At 40.8% G+C, this 14,091-nt stretch overlaps 1 protein-coding gene across 17 annotated transcripts in view; it reads right to left on the bottom strand.

The window, feature by feature from the left end:
* TSNARE1 (t-SNARE domain containing 1) overlaps positions 1–14,091 on the bottom strand; it is a 553,318-nt gene that overhangs the window by 66,188 nt on the left and 473,039 nt on the right. For 16 of the 17 annotated variants that reach the window (XM_075415477.1, XM_075415474.1, XM_075415475.1 and 13 more), the window contains one exon: positions 8,091–8,206. In XM_075415477.1, coding sequence (XP_075271592.1) covers positions 8,111–8,206 — 96 coding nt within the window. In that variant the 3' untranslated portion in view covers positions 8,091–8,110. Of the gene's footprint in view, positions 1–8,076; positions 8,207–14,091 lie in introns of all 17 variants that reach the window. The other variant, XM_075415472.1, reaches the window with a different exon arrangement.

Raw genomic sequence — 14,091 nt, 5'->3', positions numbered from 1 at the left:
AACCTGAGACGGGCTGTAGAAAGCTGCTGACCACTCAGAAGTCCTGCTGACTTTGGATTCACATCAATGAATTCAAGTTACTACTCATTAACTGAGCTGCAGGAACTGTCTACTTGTGGACTCTCAAGCTAAGGCAAAGGCAACATAATACATTGTCCCTTAGCTCTCTTTCACAGTAGAATTAATGACCTGACCTTATGTGATACTTGTAAAGACTGAATAGCATGCAGGTGGACAACAATCCAGGACAACCTGAAATGCATTTATTTTTGTTTAGCCTGGATAAATGCTAGGTGCCCACCAAAACTGCTCTATCACTTCCCCTCCTCAGCTGGACAGGGGAGACGAAATATGATGAAAGGCTCGAGGGTTGAGATAAGGATGGGAACAGATCACTCACCATTACTGTCAGGGACAAAACAGACTGAACTTGTGGAGAAAAGGGAGTTTAATTCATCACCAATCAAATTGGAGTAGGATGAGAAATAAAGCCAGATCTTAAAACACCTTCCCCCCACCCCTCCCTTCTTCCCAGGCTCAGCTTCACTCTCATTTCTCTACCTCCTCCCTCCACCTGAGCAGCACAGGGGTACGGGGAATGGGGGTTACAGTCAGTTCATCACACGTTGTCTTTGCCGCTCCTTCCTCCTCAGAGGGAGGACTCCTCACACTCTTCCCCTGCTCCAGCATGAAGGTTCCTCTCACAGGAGACAGTTCTCCACAAACTGCCCCAGCGTGGGTCCCTTCCACAGGGTTCATTTCTTCAGGAACAGGCTGCTCCAGCGTGGGTCCCCCACAGGGTCACAAGCCCTGCCAGCAAACCTGCTCCGGCATGGGCTCCTCTCTCCATGGGTCCACAGATCCTGGCAGGAGCCTGCTCCAGCGCAGGGCTCCCCACAGGGTCACATCCTCCTTCAGGCATCCCCCTGTTCTGGTGTGGGGTCCCTTCCATGGGCTACAGGTGGGTCTCTGCTCCACCGTGGACCCGCATGAACTGCAGGGGAACAACCTACCTTACCATGGTCTTCATCACAAGTTGCAAGAAAAGGCTCTGACATTTTGGGCACCTCCTCCCCCCTCATTCTTCACTGACCTTGGTGTCTGCAGAGTTCTTTCTCTCACATCGTCTCACTCCTCCCTCTAACTGCCGTCTCACCCAGAGTTTTTTTTCTTCCCCTTTTTAAATATGTTATCTCAGAGGCGCTACCGCCGTCGCTGAATCGCTTGGCCTTGGCCAGCGGCGGGTTCGTCCTAAGACAGCTACCACTGACTTTATCACACATAGGGGAAGCTTCTTGCACCTACTCACAGAAGCCACCCCTATAGTCCCCCCCCGCTACCAAAACCTTGCCACACAAACCCATAACAGCATTCAACCACAGCAACCTGATCGTGTGATGTCCCACCAAAACATTCACCTGTTTGAAGGTTTGGAAGAGGTGTGTGTAATTGGTGAGAACTCAGAGAACTTCTTAGAAATAAATCTACCTTCTTACTGGCACTTCTGCCTTGCCCTGTTACTTTAAAGGATTTTTTGCATAAAGAAGACTCTTGTCTCTTGATACTCATTTCTCTCTTTGACCTGTCTATATCTCAGATTTTAACTGGCTGTTAGGGAAATAATTTAGCTAAGAGGAGTACAGACATGGCCATTGAAATCAGGAAAGTCCTCAAGAATATAAAAGTCAGCTTAATTTAAAGAACTGGGCCAAATCTTAAAGCCAGACTCATTATATATGAATCAGTGAAAATTCAGATCTCATTTTTGACTTGTTTAAATATGAAGCACAAAAGTTACTGCAGAATCAGGATGTATCTCAGTCTTCCTACCAGAGCAAAATTAAGCAAGGATGCCAGGATTCAAGCAATTAATTATAGAGTAAAAGACAAGAACTGAAGTAACAAGAATTGACACCTGACTGTAAATGTAGGAACCTTTTTAAAATAATAGGAAACAGGAAAAGAAAATATATTATATTGATTTCTGATTGTGCTGCAGAGCAAACACGGCAGCAATACCACAAGTAGGGCAGAGGGGTAAATTATTTTAGAATTTGAATGACAGCTGTCAGAAATATTATGACCCTTACAGGGCTTGAGAGACTGAAACAAGTTTGAAAACTGAGTCCCTCACAGAGTTATTAAGCCATATATAGAAGTGTGGTAAAAACAAAGACACTAAGTAAAGCCAGCCTCATGATATCAATTAAAAAGGCAAAAGCAACACCATGAAACAAACCTGTCTATATTTTCCCCGTATTGACAATGTTCATTAGGTTGAATTATTGCTCCGTTAAACACTCAGTAGGAACTGCTGTGCTCTTCCAGCCTGACATAGCCAGGCAAGAGGTTCACCGGCCAAATGTCAGAATTTCTATTGCATGTGTCAGAAGAGGATGCCCAGGCTTGTCTCCTTCTGGGAAAGAATGATGGAACTGTAAATGCCAAGTACCACAAAGCCACTTGTCAGTCTTTCCCTCTTTGCCATCTACAGCCCTCATCATCCTGACAGATACAGACTCTGATTGCATTTGTTGGTGGGTTATTGATGTGCCCTGCCTTGAAAGAACTTCCCTTTGGTGCCACATGGTACTGTACACCCTACCTGGATGTCTGCTGCTGTGAAGGAAATCTACAACATTAATGGCATCAGAAGGGGCTGAGGTTGACCTAGCAAAATTCCAATACACTGAAAGCTATTCTGTTATCCTGGTTTCAAACTCTAAGATTTAAAACGCTGAGATGAAGATGCTCTTTACTTCCCTAGGCCTGACTGCATGAAGGGGCATTCATCTGCCCCTCCAAAAACACGCAGTGACTACAAGTGCAGCTTTTATAATTCCTACAGCTTTGCAATGAAGCAGAGATATAGCACACAGGGACACTGTAGCATATGAGGTACTGAGAAAAAAAACTGCAACCCAAAGAACTTCAGGTCTGAAAGTAAGGAAAAACTAAACACCAAAGACAGACTGTAGAAAATCATCTGTCTGAACCTCATTCTTGTTGGTCAGGTTACAGCAAACATTTAACCACATAATAAACCCGTAAATGAATTAAACAAGGAAAACTGTGATTGCAAAGGAGGGAAAAATTAATCCAAATTAAAACAATATTTTCTAGTTTTCTATAATAATTAATTCAATTGAAATTCAAAACAAGACAGTTGCATATTCAGGAAACAGATGCCTGTCGCCTGACTATTGCTTTTGCATTCGGACTACGGCCCTGCTCTGGAGATTCTAGCCAAGATGGATTTTTAGCTGTACATTAAAGATTACATGCTGACTGTAATTACAGTGGAACTCCTTGCTCAGGATATTTCACATTTTAAAAGTTTATGATGGTTCGAAATGCAACTGGTCAAATTAACACAAAAGGAATGCATTAATGGCTGTTAACGATTAAATAACTACTTCCTGGATTAGGAAGCCTTTGAGCTTCAGGTGGCTGAAGGCTGAGAGAATGTTTTGCTGAATGATCGCTTGTACACTTTCCCATTGTTCTACTCTTCCCTAGCTAATCATCTCCATCAACCATTGCATCAGCTACCAGGAAGGGAAATACTGTTCTACTCCTCTGGGCCTCTTTATTCACCAACAGATGCTAAGGCTGGAAAGAAATCCACAGCATTTAAGAACCTGTATAACAAGGTCCACGTATTCAGTCCAGTAACCTTCGTCTGACTGAAGTGTGTCTTGTAAACAGGGAAGCCACCTTCTGCTGCAATGACTTCTTGATAAAAAGGGCACAGAGTAGCCAAGTCATCTTTCATTCTCTTGTTGTTTGGCTAAATAGATCACGATGATTAAATTGTTATTTGTTGGGGTCGATGTAGCTTGAGAATTAGCACGACTAGGTCGTTTAAGTAAAACAGTTAGCATAGCTGGACAGGCCACTGGAAAGGACAGCTAAGAATAAACATGATGTGGGTTAGCAAAAACAAGATGTGTTCAAGGACATGGAGGCGGTCTGTTGCTATTAGCGTTAGTGCATAGTTACCAATCATAAGGGAATATGGGGTGCGTGAACAGTGCGTGATTTATGTCTGTAGCCTATCCGAATAAGCGTGATCACGTGTGCAGATATGAAAAATGTATATAACCATGCAAGCAGACCAATAAATCGGAATCTACTGTGCATCGTATCAATGTGTGAGAGTCATTCCTGTCCCTGCATGGATGCTGAAACTCAGCAGTTATTGCAAAGTATGTTTTCCAATTGTCAAATACATGTGGTATCTTTCTCAAAGTTTGTCACCTCTTTTTTTTCCTATAAAGAATGTTTAAGATTTAGGTTTCCAACATTCTTGATAGTCATATTCTGTAATTGCGCACTCATCCAAATGAGTCAAAAGAAGGATACAGAAGGTCTATCTAGGCTAAGAAATCCTGACACTAGACAAAAACATTGTTAAAGGAGGGACTTCTTTCAGACTGCTACTGCGACACTGTTCTTTTAAGATGTTTACTGATGTTGTACCATAAGAGAAAAAAGAGCAGCTGCAACGTTGCTACAATATGAGCAATGTGACCCAAAAGTTCCTGGGCTATTTTCCTGAGATGTCAGCAAACAAACGTAAAGACATAAGTCCCCAGGAGTTTCTCCACATCCATCGTGATGCTCTTCTCTCTCTCTGCCAGACAAAACTGCCCCAAGGGAGCAGTGACATACTTACAGCAGGGGCGAAATCAGGGCTCAGAGCTCTCCTGAACAGCTGGTCTCCCTGCATGCGCTGAGCCAGTAGCCAATGATGCCACCATTGCTTGAGAAACTCGTGGGAAAAAAGTGCTTTTTACTTTTTAAGATTCATGAAGTGATCTTTCCTATGGAAGGAAGAGGCTTGTCTACCAAAGTAATCTCTAATTTGTGGAAAAAAAAGTGCTTTTTTTGTCCTTTTGAGAAAAACTGTTGATTCAGCATCAGTATTGCAAAAGTAGAAACAGGAAAAAAGAAGAGTAAGAAGAATTTATATGTTAATGATCGTAATAATAGAAAGTAATGGCATCATTTTTTTCCTTTAACTCACTGAATAGTGACCTTCAGACTTCTTAATGTGGCTGCACTCATGAAAGCTAAAGAACCCTACCTTGAATATCTGGCAAATGGGACTTAAACTACTTGAACTGTGTGGCTCGTGCTGTTTCTTTTGTCTCTTTACTGATCAGGCACAGAACAAACCCTCATGTGTTGTCTCATGACACGTGAAATGGAAATTCTGGCCAGTCATTACCACAGTTGGAATTTTATTCAGTCATGTGTCCTGTGCTGATCAGAGTGTTTTGTAGTTAGTTCCCTAGCTTGCTTTCTTCCTTTTATTTTCTCTGAAAGGTCATGTAGAGCTGTTATACATTAAACCCAGCTGTTCTCTGTCTCCCTAAAACATGTAAGACAGTTTTGTATGAAACAGTTTGTTGAGGTAGTGGAAACTTTAAATTCACTTTAAAATCCATTTGCGCTGCAAATCAGAATAGAAGAATATTCACTATGGACATGGAAATTCTGAAAACGTTCTGTTTTGGAAATCTTTAAAATATAAATGTGAAATCTGCTGCACACCATTTGGGGTCAACCTGGATTAAGAACTCTTTATAAGGATCAGAAAGCATACTTGTTCAAACATAACTCTACGCAGGTTTTCCCTACATTTGTACTGCTGGAAAGTAACTCATATTTTAGAAGCTTAATAATTAATTTCACAACTGATGATGAAAAGTAGAGCATTATATTTTTCCTAGGGCTTTCATTAGTATCCCTAGGTTCACTTCCCTCAAGACATGGTTCTCTTAACAGAAGATTAACTTTAGTTTTCCGGCGGAGTTTTATTGTAAGAATGTTTTGGTTCTCTGACTTTCTTCACTTAAGGGAATTAGATTAAAATGTGTCTAGATTTAGTCAACAGTCGATAAGATTTGTGATTTCTAGTAGATAGGAATATTTAACTATATATAAAAGAATTTTTTTTATATTATAGATTATCATGATGGATCATACTTTCAAACCAAACTAGTGCAGAGTAAAACCAAAGTAACGTAACTAAAATTATTGTAGTTGCTCTAGATTTAAATCAGCAGCACAGATCACTATCTGCACCCATAAGCACTCTTATGTAAAAAAGGGATAAAAATATAGGTAGAATTTATGTCTATATATATATACACAAATATGTGCCATAACAACATCCATATTCGCTCAGTCTAAAGGTCCATCTTACTGATACCATCCTCACTTCAGTGCTGGCCAAATAGTTAAGTAAGCACGCAACTGTAGAAAAATATTTACAGCTATGTCTCCTAGCAATAATGTAAGGCTCACTATCATCCTCATCCAAAACTAGTGAGATGGTAATTGACATCGTTCAAAAGATTTTGATCCTTCGTGGATTTGTATAATTCCTTCTTGTACCCAAATTTTGGCATCCACAATGTTATGCCAGAAGGAGTTACAAAGCTTAAGTACACCTTGTGTGAAGAATCATCTTTCTGTGATTGTTTGGAACCAGCCCCTGCTAGTTTCAGCTGCGAGCATGATGTAGAAAGAAGCTACATTAGAGGGCAATGACTTCATGCTCAGGTGGAAGGACAGCATTGTCTGAACTCTTGTAAAACAAAAGGACAAGGAGTAATGGCTCCTTGCCCACTAAAGGAGGGCAGATTCAGACTAGATATAAGGAAGAATTTTTTTACAATGAGGCTGGTGAAACACTGGACTAGGTTGCCCAGAGAGGTAGTGGAGGCCCCATCCCTGGAAACATTCAAGGCCAGGTTGGACAGGGCTTTGAGCAACCTGGTCTAGCTGAAGATATCTATGCTCACTGCAGGGGGGTTGGGCCAGATGACTTCTAAAGGTCCTTTCTAACCCAAAGCATTCTATGATTCTATGAAAACAAAACAAAAAATCTATCAATCTTTTGTGCTTTCTCTAGGGTAGTTCCAGAGGATAGTTCATGCTAAGAAATCCCTGTTTACATTACTGTAAAAAGTCCCGGTGACCCCCATTACAATGTAGTATCTACTAAGTGCAGGAATGGTATCACACATGGTTTATGCAAGTCTCTGTAGGACCTGAGAGATCTCTAAACCAAAAATTGTCCCCACCCTCTATTGCTTTCTGCCTCAGGACTCCCACTTGCTGTCTGCAGGAAAAGTACCATTGATGCTCTTGGGTTCTCGCTTTAGCAATTGCAAACCCTGCCATGGCAGCAGGCATGTAGACCTGGAATGCCAGAGCCCTTTGGGTGGTAGAAATTCTGTAGATCGGATATCTCCCCTTGAATAATAGGCTGGGGACCTTCTAAAGAAGCAGACATCCAGAAATGCTTTGTATCAGACAGAGATTATCAGAAATAATTTACGAGTCATTATCTTAGTGTAATGAGGAAAAAAAAACCCCAGGAAAATAAAAACTTTGTGTCTTATGCTTTACATTTAAAGCACATTCTTTACAAAGAAAAAGTATTGTAGCTTAAAATTCACCATTGGGATGAAGTTGCTTTGATGCCTCACCTATCCTGGTAAAGTTACAGACCATTCTCTGTACAACAGACCAATACTCCTTTTAGGGATGGATGCAGAGCAAAGATCACCAGAAATTAATTTTTATTTTTGTCCATACTCATGCAATCTCCAGTTCTTTGTCTTCTTGCTCCTCAGAAGGACTTGTCTCCAGGGTCTCTCTGGAACATCTCAGCAGGTAGGTGCGCTTTGGAACACCTCAGTGTATCTGTGGGATGTTGGATTGCCCTCGACTCTGCTACAGTCTGGGGTCTTTAATACCACTTATGCATCTCTAATTCATATGGATTTAGGATTCCTTAATTAGCATTGCTATGACATCCATATAAAATCAAACACAACAAACACAGCGGAGAAAAGGGTAGTAAGATGTTTTGTTTGAATACCACCTTGGCTTACATTTAAGGATCCACTCAGGATACTATTTCCAAGCTCAAACACCCTTTAAAGGAAAATATTTTCATAGGCCAGACCTGACTATGCAAGCTAGGATAAATTTTTATTACTGTTATCAGCTTAAACTGTCTCCCAACCATCTTATAGAGTATGATAAAAGACTTACTTAAAGGCTTTTACCTGTGGAAACCGTAGCCCGATCAGTGCTTCACAGAGACTGTGATGATTATGACAATGAAGAGCAGAACGGCCAATGCGACAGAGAGAAGGCAGCATTTCATCTTCCTGGCTCGTAGCTAAAAGAGGAGAAAGACAATGAAATAAATACATGGTCGTTTAATGGGAAGAAGGAGGATAAATCCATGAAGAAATTTTTGCTATTTTTCCATTGGTGGGACTATTTGAAACAAGTCAAGATAACGTGGAAAGTTCATTTCTTTTTTCAGACTGACTCATCCTTCTGGACAATCCAGATTCTTCCTTTTCAGTGAAAATACCCCTTGGCTACAATCACCTTCTCTACACTGCTTTCTTCCTTCTTAAATCATTGTTTGTGTCACACTAAATTTCCAGACTCTGCTTGGAGGGCTGGACTTGGGTAAGGCTATTCAGTTTGGTTTTGGTCTGGGGGTGTCAAACCTACTTTCCGGTCACCAGCAGAAGATTGTCTCCTGTTAGATAAAGAGGTCTTTCTCCACCCTGCTGTGCAATGAAATCTAGCCAAGCAATAAGGCAGGCTGTTGATAGAGTAAGCAAATGTACCTCCAGCATTGAGCACCCTGATTTCATTCAAAGTAAGATATGGTATAAAAGATTTTACAGAGGTTTAATTTTGATGTCTGTTTCTACTTAAACCCATCAGGCTTTCCAGCGGATTCCACGGCCATAATGATTTTTTTTCCCATTTAAAATCTGTTCTAGATTGTTCAATTCCTCTTCCTCACTTTTGGATGGATTAGAAGAAGGGTGTTTCTATGATTCTGCAGCATCAGTGTCTTATCCAACACATAAAAAAAGCAAACTGCAAGAAGACACAGAGCCAGCTCCGACATTTTGCTTGAGACCAGATCAACCAGTCCTCCAGCCACCAGACTTAATAACACCGTCTTGACCTGATAAACTAATTGCATTTGTCCACAGCTCGTTACTGTTCTTACAACTGAAGCAGCACTCTCACAGGAAAGATTGTGTTAATATTACTGCTGTTATCCGCTTTTCCTTCCTTTCTTCCCTTAACTGCTGTCATCAGTCCTCTCAGTCTGCCTCAGATCCTTTGCTAACTGGTTTTCACCACTTTGCACAACACTGTATTTCCCAGAAAGCCACAGTTCCTGAGTTAATTTGTTCTACAGATGTTTTTGGCCTCTTACACTGCAAGTGACAGGAGATATCTCTTCCATTGGTGCTCCAAAGCCCAGTGCTTCATTCCCTTGCAAACCCCCCAGGGCTCATCCGCTTTGCTGTGCAGAGCTAAAGAAGTGCTTCCAGCAGAGAATTGTGATGCATGGCATGTCCTTTCCTCTAGAATCAATCACCAACCAAACTGATGTTTTCTATTAAAGTGTGGATTTCCAGATTATTATTTTTAAAAAATTAAAACACTGTGTTGTCCTACCTCCGTAGCAGATAACCAGTGATTCATCTTGGCTCTCCATTTGCTTTTCAATTACTGACACAGAAATGTTTTCTATGAATTTGGAAAAAAGTAGGTGCTTTAAAAGTATCACTCCATGTGCATGTATTAAGAAGGATCTTTTTATCAGGTGTGCTAGGAAAGAGTGTATGGGGGGATACTATACTCCCCCTCCCCAAAACCCTACTTGGAGGCACCCATTTGCTCACACTTTTCAATCAGTTTACTGTGACTCTTGGGGAAGAATACAGGTGCACCAATCCTACGTGTCTCTAACAAATTTTTTCAACCACCAAGTGATGTTTCTTCGTAGTGGCTCTGCACTTGCAGCCTTCATTTCTAGAGCGGTAAATAAAATGCATTCTGAAAGCTGAGTGCCTGCTATGGCGTCCTCTTTGCTTTTAACCTTGATTAATTCCAAATCAAACCAGAAAACCTCTGCTTAAAACTGCAGACTGTCTTAAACACCTAGATGTCCTTGCCCACTTCCATAAGGCCAGAGACTTTGTCTGGTCAGCAAAGGATGCTAATGGGTCATTTAGCTTCAAGCAACATTCTCAAATGTTCCTAATGACAGTTTCAAAACCTGTACAGTTATCTCTTCAGATGGCTTTTCCATCAGTCCCTTTGCAGAGAGATTCCATTATTTTGCTCTTTTTAGTGTTGCAAAGTCCTATTCACTCTTATTTTGTGCTTTAAGTAGTCTCTCCCCCTCCCATTTTTTTCTTGTTTTTAACCAACATAAAGCAAGCATAAAAGTCAACCATAAACAGAGTAACAGACTAATCAGAGGGTAGGAGAGATGTAGCCAAGCTTATATTCCAGTATTTTATTCACATTTTATGACCTTGTCCTGGCTGGTATGTCAGCATAATGATTCCTTCTCTGTTTACAACATCTCTTAGTGGATTTAGTGTTACTGTCCTTCACAGCCATCCAATCTGTTGCAGGATTCTCCTGTTAATTCCTAGTTCTTTCTTTACTTTGTATTTCTATAAGGAAAATGTTCAGTTCTTCGAGTGTCTTTAGTCTCCAGTCATAAATTTGTACATGCTGGAGGCGCAACAGAAACACAGCTTCTGAGCCCTGCCTGATCATACAACCTTTTCTACACACACTGAGGAAGAGTGGTCTTATATCCCAGCTTCTTTTTGTCACTTAGGTAGAAAAATACTGATATATGAGGAAAAGGCAGCAGTTCCCCTCAAGGTACAGATGCACACGCTGCTTCAGGATGGGCTATGCAAGCATCCCTTCACATATGCCTTGACATTCCACGGAGTTCACCAACCCTGTCCTGTGAAGAGGACGAGCCTGTGTTTTGGTGAGCTCTTGTGACCCATTCCCTGCCTTTGTCAGAGGAGAAAGGGGTTGGCACAGAGAAGATTGGACAGATTGTTCTGTTCACTGGATAGGACCTGCAGACCATAGTATGGGCACCCTCACCTGAATAATACATAAATATACACCAACAAGCAGCATACATAATAATTTTACATATAACAAACTCTGGTTATTATCCCTGGTTTAGGTTAACAGAATCTGTTTGCCAAAGTGAGTTTATAAATGGTGTCTTAGTGCCATCACTGTCATTCTTGAGGGAAGCTGGGAGACAAAAGCTAACAGATCCCTATATCTTTAATAACCACAAGGCACCAGCGCACTCTGGAAGTACATCAACATCAGAAATTTAAGGACTCAACAGCTAGGAAATGTTAGAGTTTACATTTCCCATGTACGCATATACAGGTAGCATTTTTTCCCCCTCTGTCCTAAGCAGGATCTCTGTCTTATTCAGTAAATTGGTAATTATTATGTTATATACATCATGTACAATTACAAATTTTACTTATATACTCAAATTTTCTTGGGACATCATTCACATGAGAGCACGCAAACCTTTCACTTAACCTCATGATCCTAATTTTCCCATGGGAATTCCATGATAGTATAATCATATAATTAATACTTTCCATCCCAAACATCAATGCAGTGATGGGCTTGTGTGCATTTTAAGCCAAGGAAGTGAAGACACATATCATGGGTGGAATTACAGCAGATCTCAATGAATTCAAACTCACCAAAGGGGAAAAAAAAGAAGAAAAAAAAGTGATTCATGATGCCATCCCTTGATTCAAGGTTAGTCTATGCTTACATGGAAATGGTAAACCATTTCCAAACCTGTAACAGGATCATTTCTTACTAGGGAAAGTTCCTTACTGCCCTGAGATACATGCTACCAGGTTTCTGCTTCAAAATTAGTAGTCTCAGAACAGCAGAGCCACAGCCACAGAATATTTAAGGAGGAAAAAAAAACCCAACAAAAAAACCAAACCACCTGTAAAATGAATCATTTATTTTATGGCATAATTCTTCAGGGAGCTTTGTATTTTTATAACATTTCCCATGCATCCGACTAATCCGCAGTTGATTTCACTTGTCTTTTTCAACGCTTTCTCCCCTCAGCTGCTGAAGATCTTTCTTTCACATTGTGCACTGATGCTATTCCCTCTTCTCCTTGACTGTCATGGGCTCCCGCACAGGCAGCTCTGAGGGCATGGGCAATGTGACCTCCTCTCAGTTCCTGTAACCTGCACCCACTATTGTTTGTGGGAGCAATTGTAAGATAATTTTGCCTTCCCTCTTCCACTTACACTTGAAGCATACTTAGCTTGCTTACCAAAGAAAAGACATCCCTAGGACTAATGGCATAGCAGAGGTATTAACAGCTGAAGTGCACTCTTGGTACAAACTGAATCATGAGGGTATTCCCCCCGACTTATAAGAACTATCTAGAAAAATTAAGGGAACAACTTTTCTTCCAGAGGTTTGAGGGGTTTGCCAAACAGTCCTAGTGATGATGAAAAGGTATATCTGTTTCCTTCATTTTTTTTTCCTGCTAAATTGTAAAGCTCTGTCCATATATAGGATGCACTAGAATTTGATAAAATCTCCTAAAAACCATGTTCCTCCCAAGGAAACACATTTCCCAAAACTCCATTTTGGAAAAAAACTGACTCCCTTTAACCTTCACTTAAAATGAGTATCTAAATACAGATATAGAAATGAATGCAACAAAATTTCATATTGAATTTGGGAAAAAAACCAACATACCAGAAAGTATTATTTTCTCCTAGAAAATGTGTGGGAAATAATTATAAGCAGTATTATCTGATTTCATTTTAGTTATATTAGCTTGTTCTGAACCTCGAATGGTATGCTGTTGCACTGCTTTGTTTTTATGGCTCTGTCCCAACCTGTTGTAAGCCCATTTCCCATAACACCTAGAATTTGTTGATTAAATTGAAGCTAATCTATTTTCATTGTACACATTTTCCCAAGATGAAAAGAATGCAGTGTGAGACAAAAAAAACCCAATCCTGTAGTAAGACATAATGGCTTTTTACAGTTATTTTTGCTAGGCTTTCAGAGTTTTTTAGTAAAATGGAATAGGTAAAGCTATATTTTAATCCTGACAAAGGCTCTTTAAACATACGTGTGAAAGAGGAGTGAAAAGCAGGGAAGCAATGAGCAAGGCTATTTGGGGACAAAGCTGAGAAGCACTTTATATTGACACTGGAACTGGATGTGACTGAGCCTGGAAGAAGCCTTTCAGTCATTGTTTAATAAAAATAAGCTGCAAGTCATATTTTACAGGGTACAAGATATTTATTTCTTGGAGGTGAAATGTGAAACGTTAAAAGACATTTTAATTATGTCACAACAGATAGTTAAGTAATTGAAAACTATTAAGGCCCATTAGAGCCCCAGGCCCAGAAAAGCAAGTTTCATCTTGGGAATTCCTAAGCAAAAGCAGTTACAAGGAGGAGAGAAACATTTTATGGCTAAGGATTCAAAAGCTAGCTGGGGCAAAGCATAAATAATAGGAGAGGGCAGAGAAAAACTTTTCCTGTATTTATATTAAAAAAATTAGTCAAACCAGTAAGCATTTGATTCATGTATGGAAAAGCAGCATCGTGCTTCTCTATGGTATGTATGTATTTGTATGGATTGGTGTTTTAGTTTGGCTGTGGCCGGCAACAAAAGCGCCACATGGCCGCCCCTCCCCCCGCTGGGGTGTGGAGGAGTATGGAAAGAAACAGGCAAACTAAGGGAACAGTAACAACAACGATACAGATAAGGAGAATACACAAAACAAATGGCAGAACACAGAAAGCAACTCTCACTGACAGCCGCCGCTGCGCGCTCCCGAGCTGTGACTGAGTTCCCGCCGCCCAGCTCCCCCCCCAGCCAGAACCCGGCATGACGGCACATGATATGGAATACCCTGCTCTGTCTGGCCAGGTTGGGTCAGCCCACCCGGCTGTGTCCCCTCCTGGATTCTGGTGAAAATTTACCCTGCCCTGGCCTAACCCAGGACAATCGGTTACACTATACACTGCAAGGCAGGAAGGTCAAGATTTCACAACCAGCTTGACTAAGCAGGAGAAAAGCCCTAGAAACAGGTATTTTAGTTCAGGCAGGGATCTGTACTGAAACAGCTGCTTTGTTCCGGGAAGTTCAGAACATAACACTCAGCTTCAGAGT

The sequence above is a fragment of the Opisthocomus hoazin genome, chromosome 3, assembly GCF_030867145.1.
Source record: "Opisthocomus hoazin isolate bOpiHoa1 chromosome 3, bOpiHoa1.hap1, whole genome shotgun sequence".
NCBI lineage: Eukaryota > Metazoa > Chordata > Aves > Opisthocomiformes > Opisthocomidae > Opisthocomus > Opisthocomus hoazin.
Note: the sequence above shows the minus strand (reverse complement) of the source record. Positions and strands in the feature narration are given on the sequence as shown.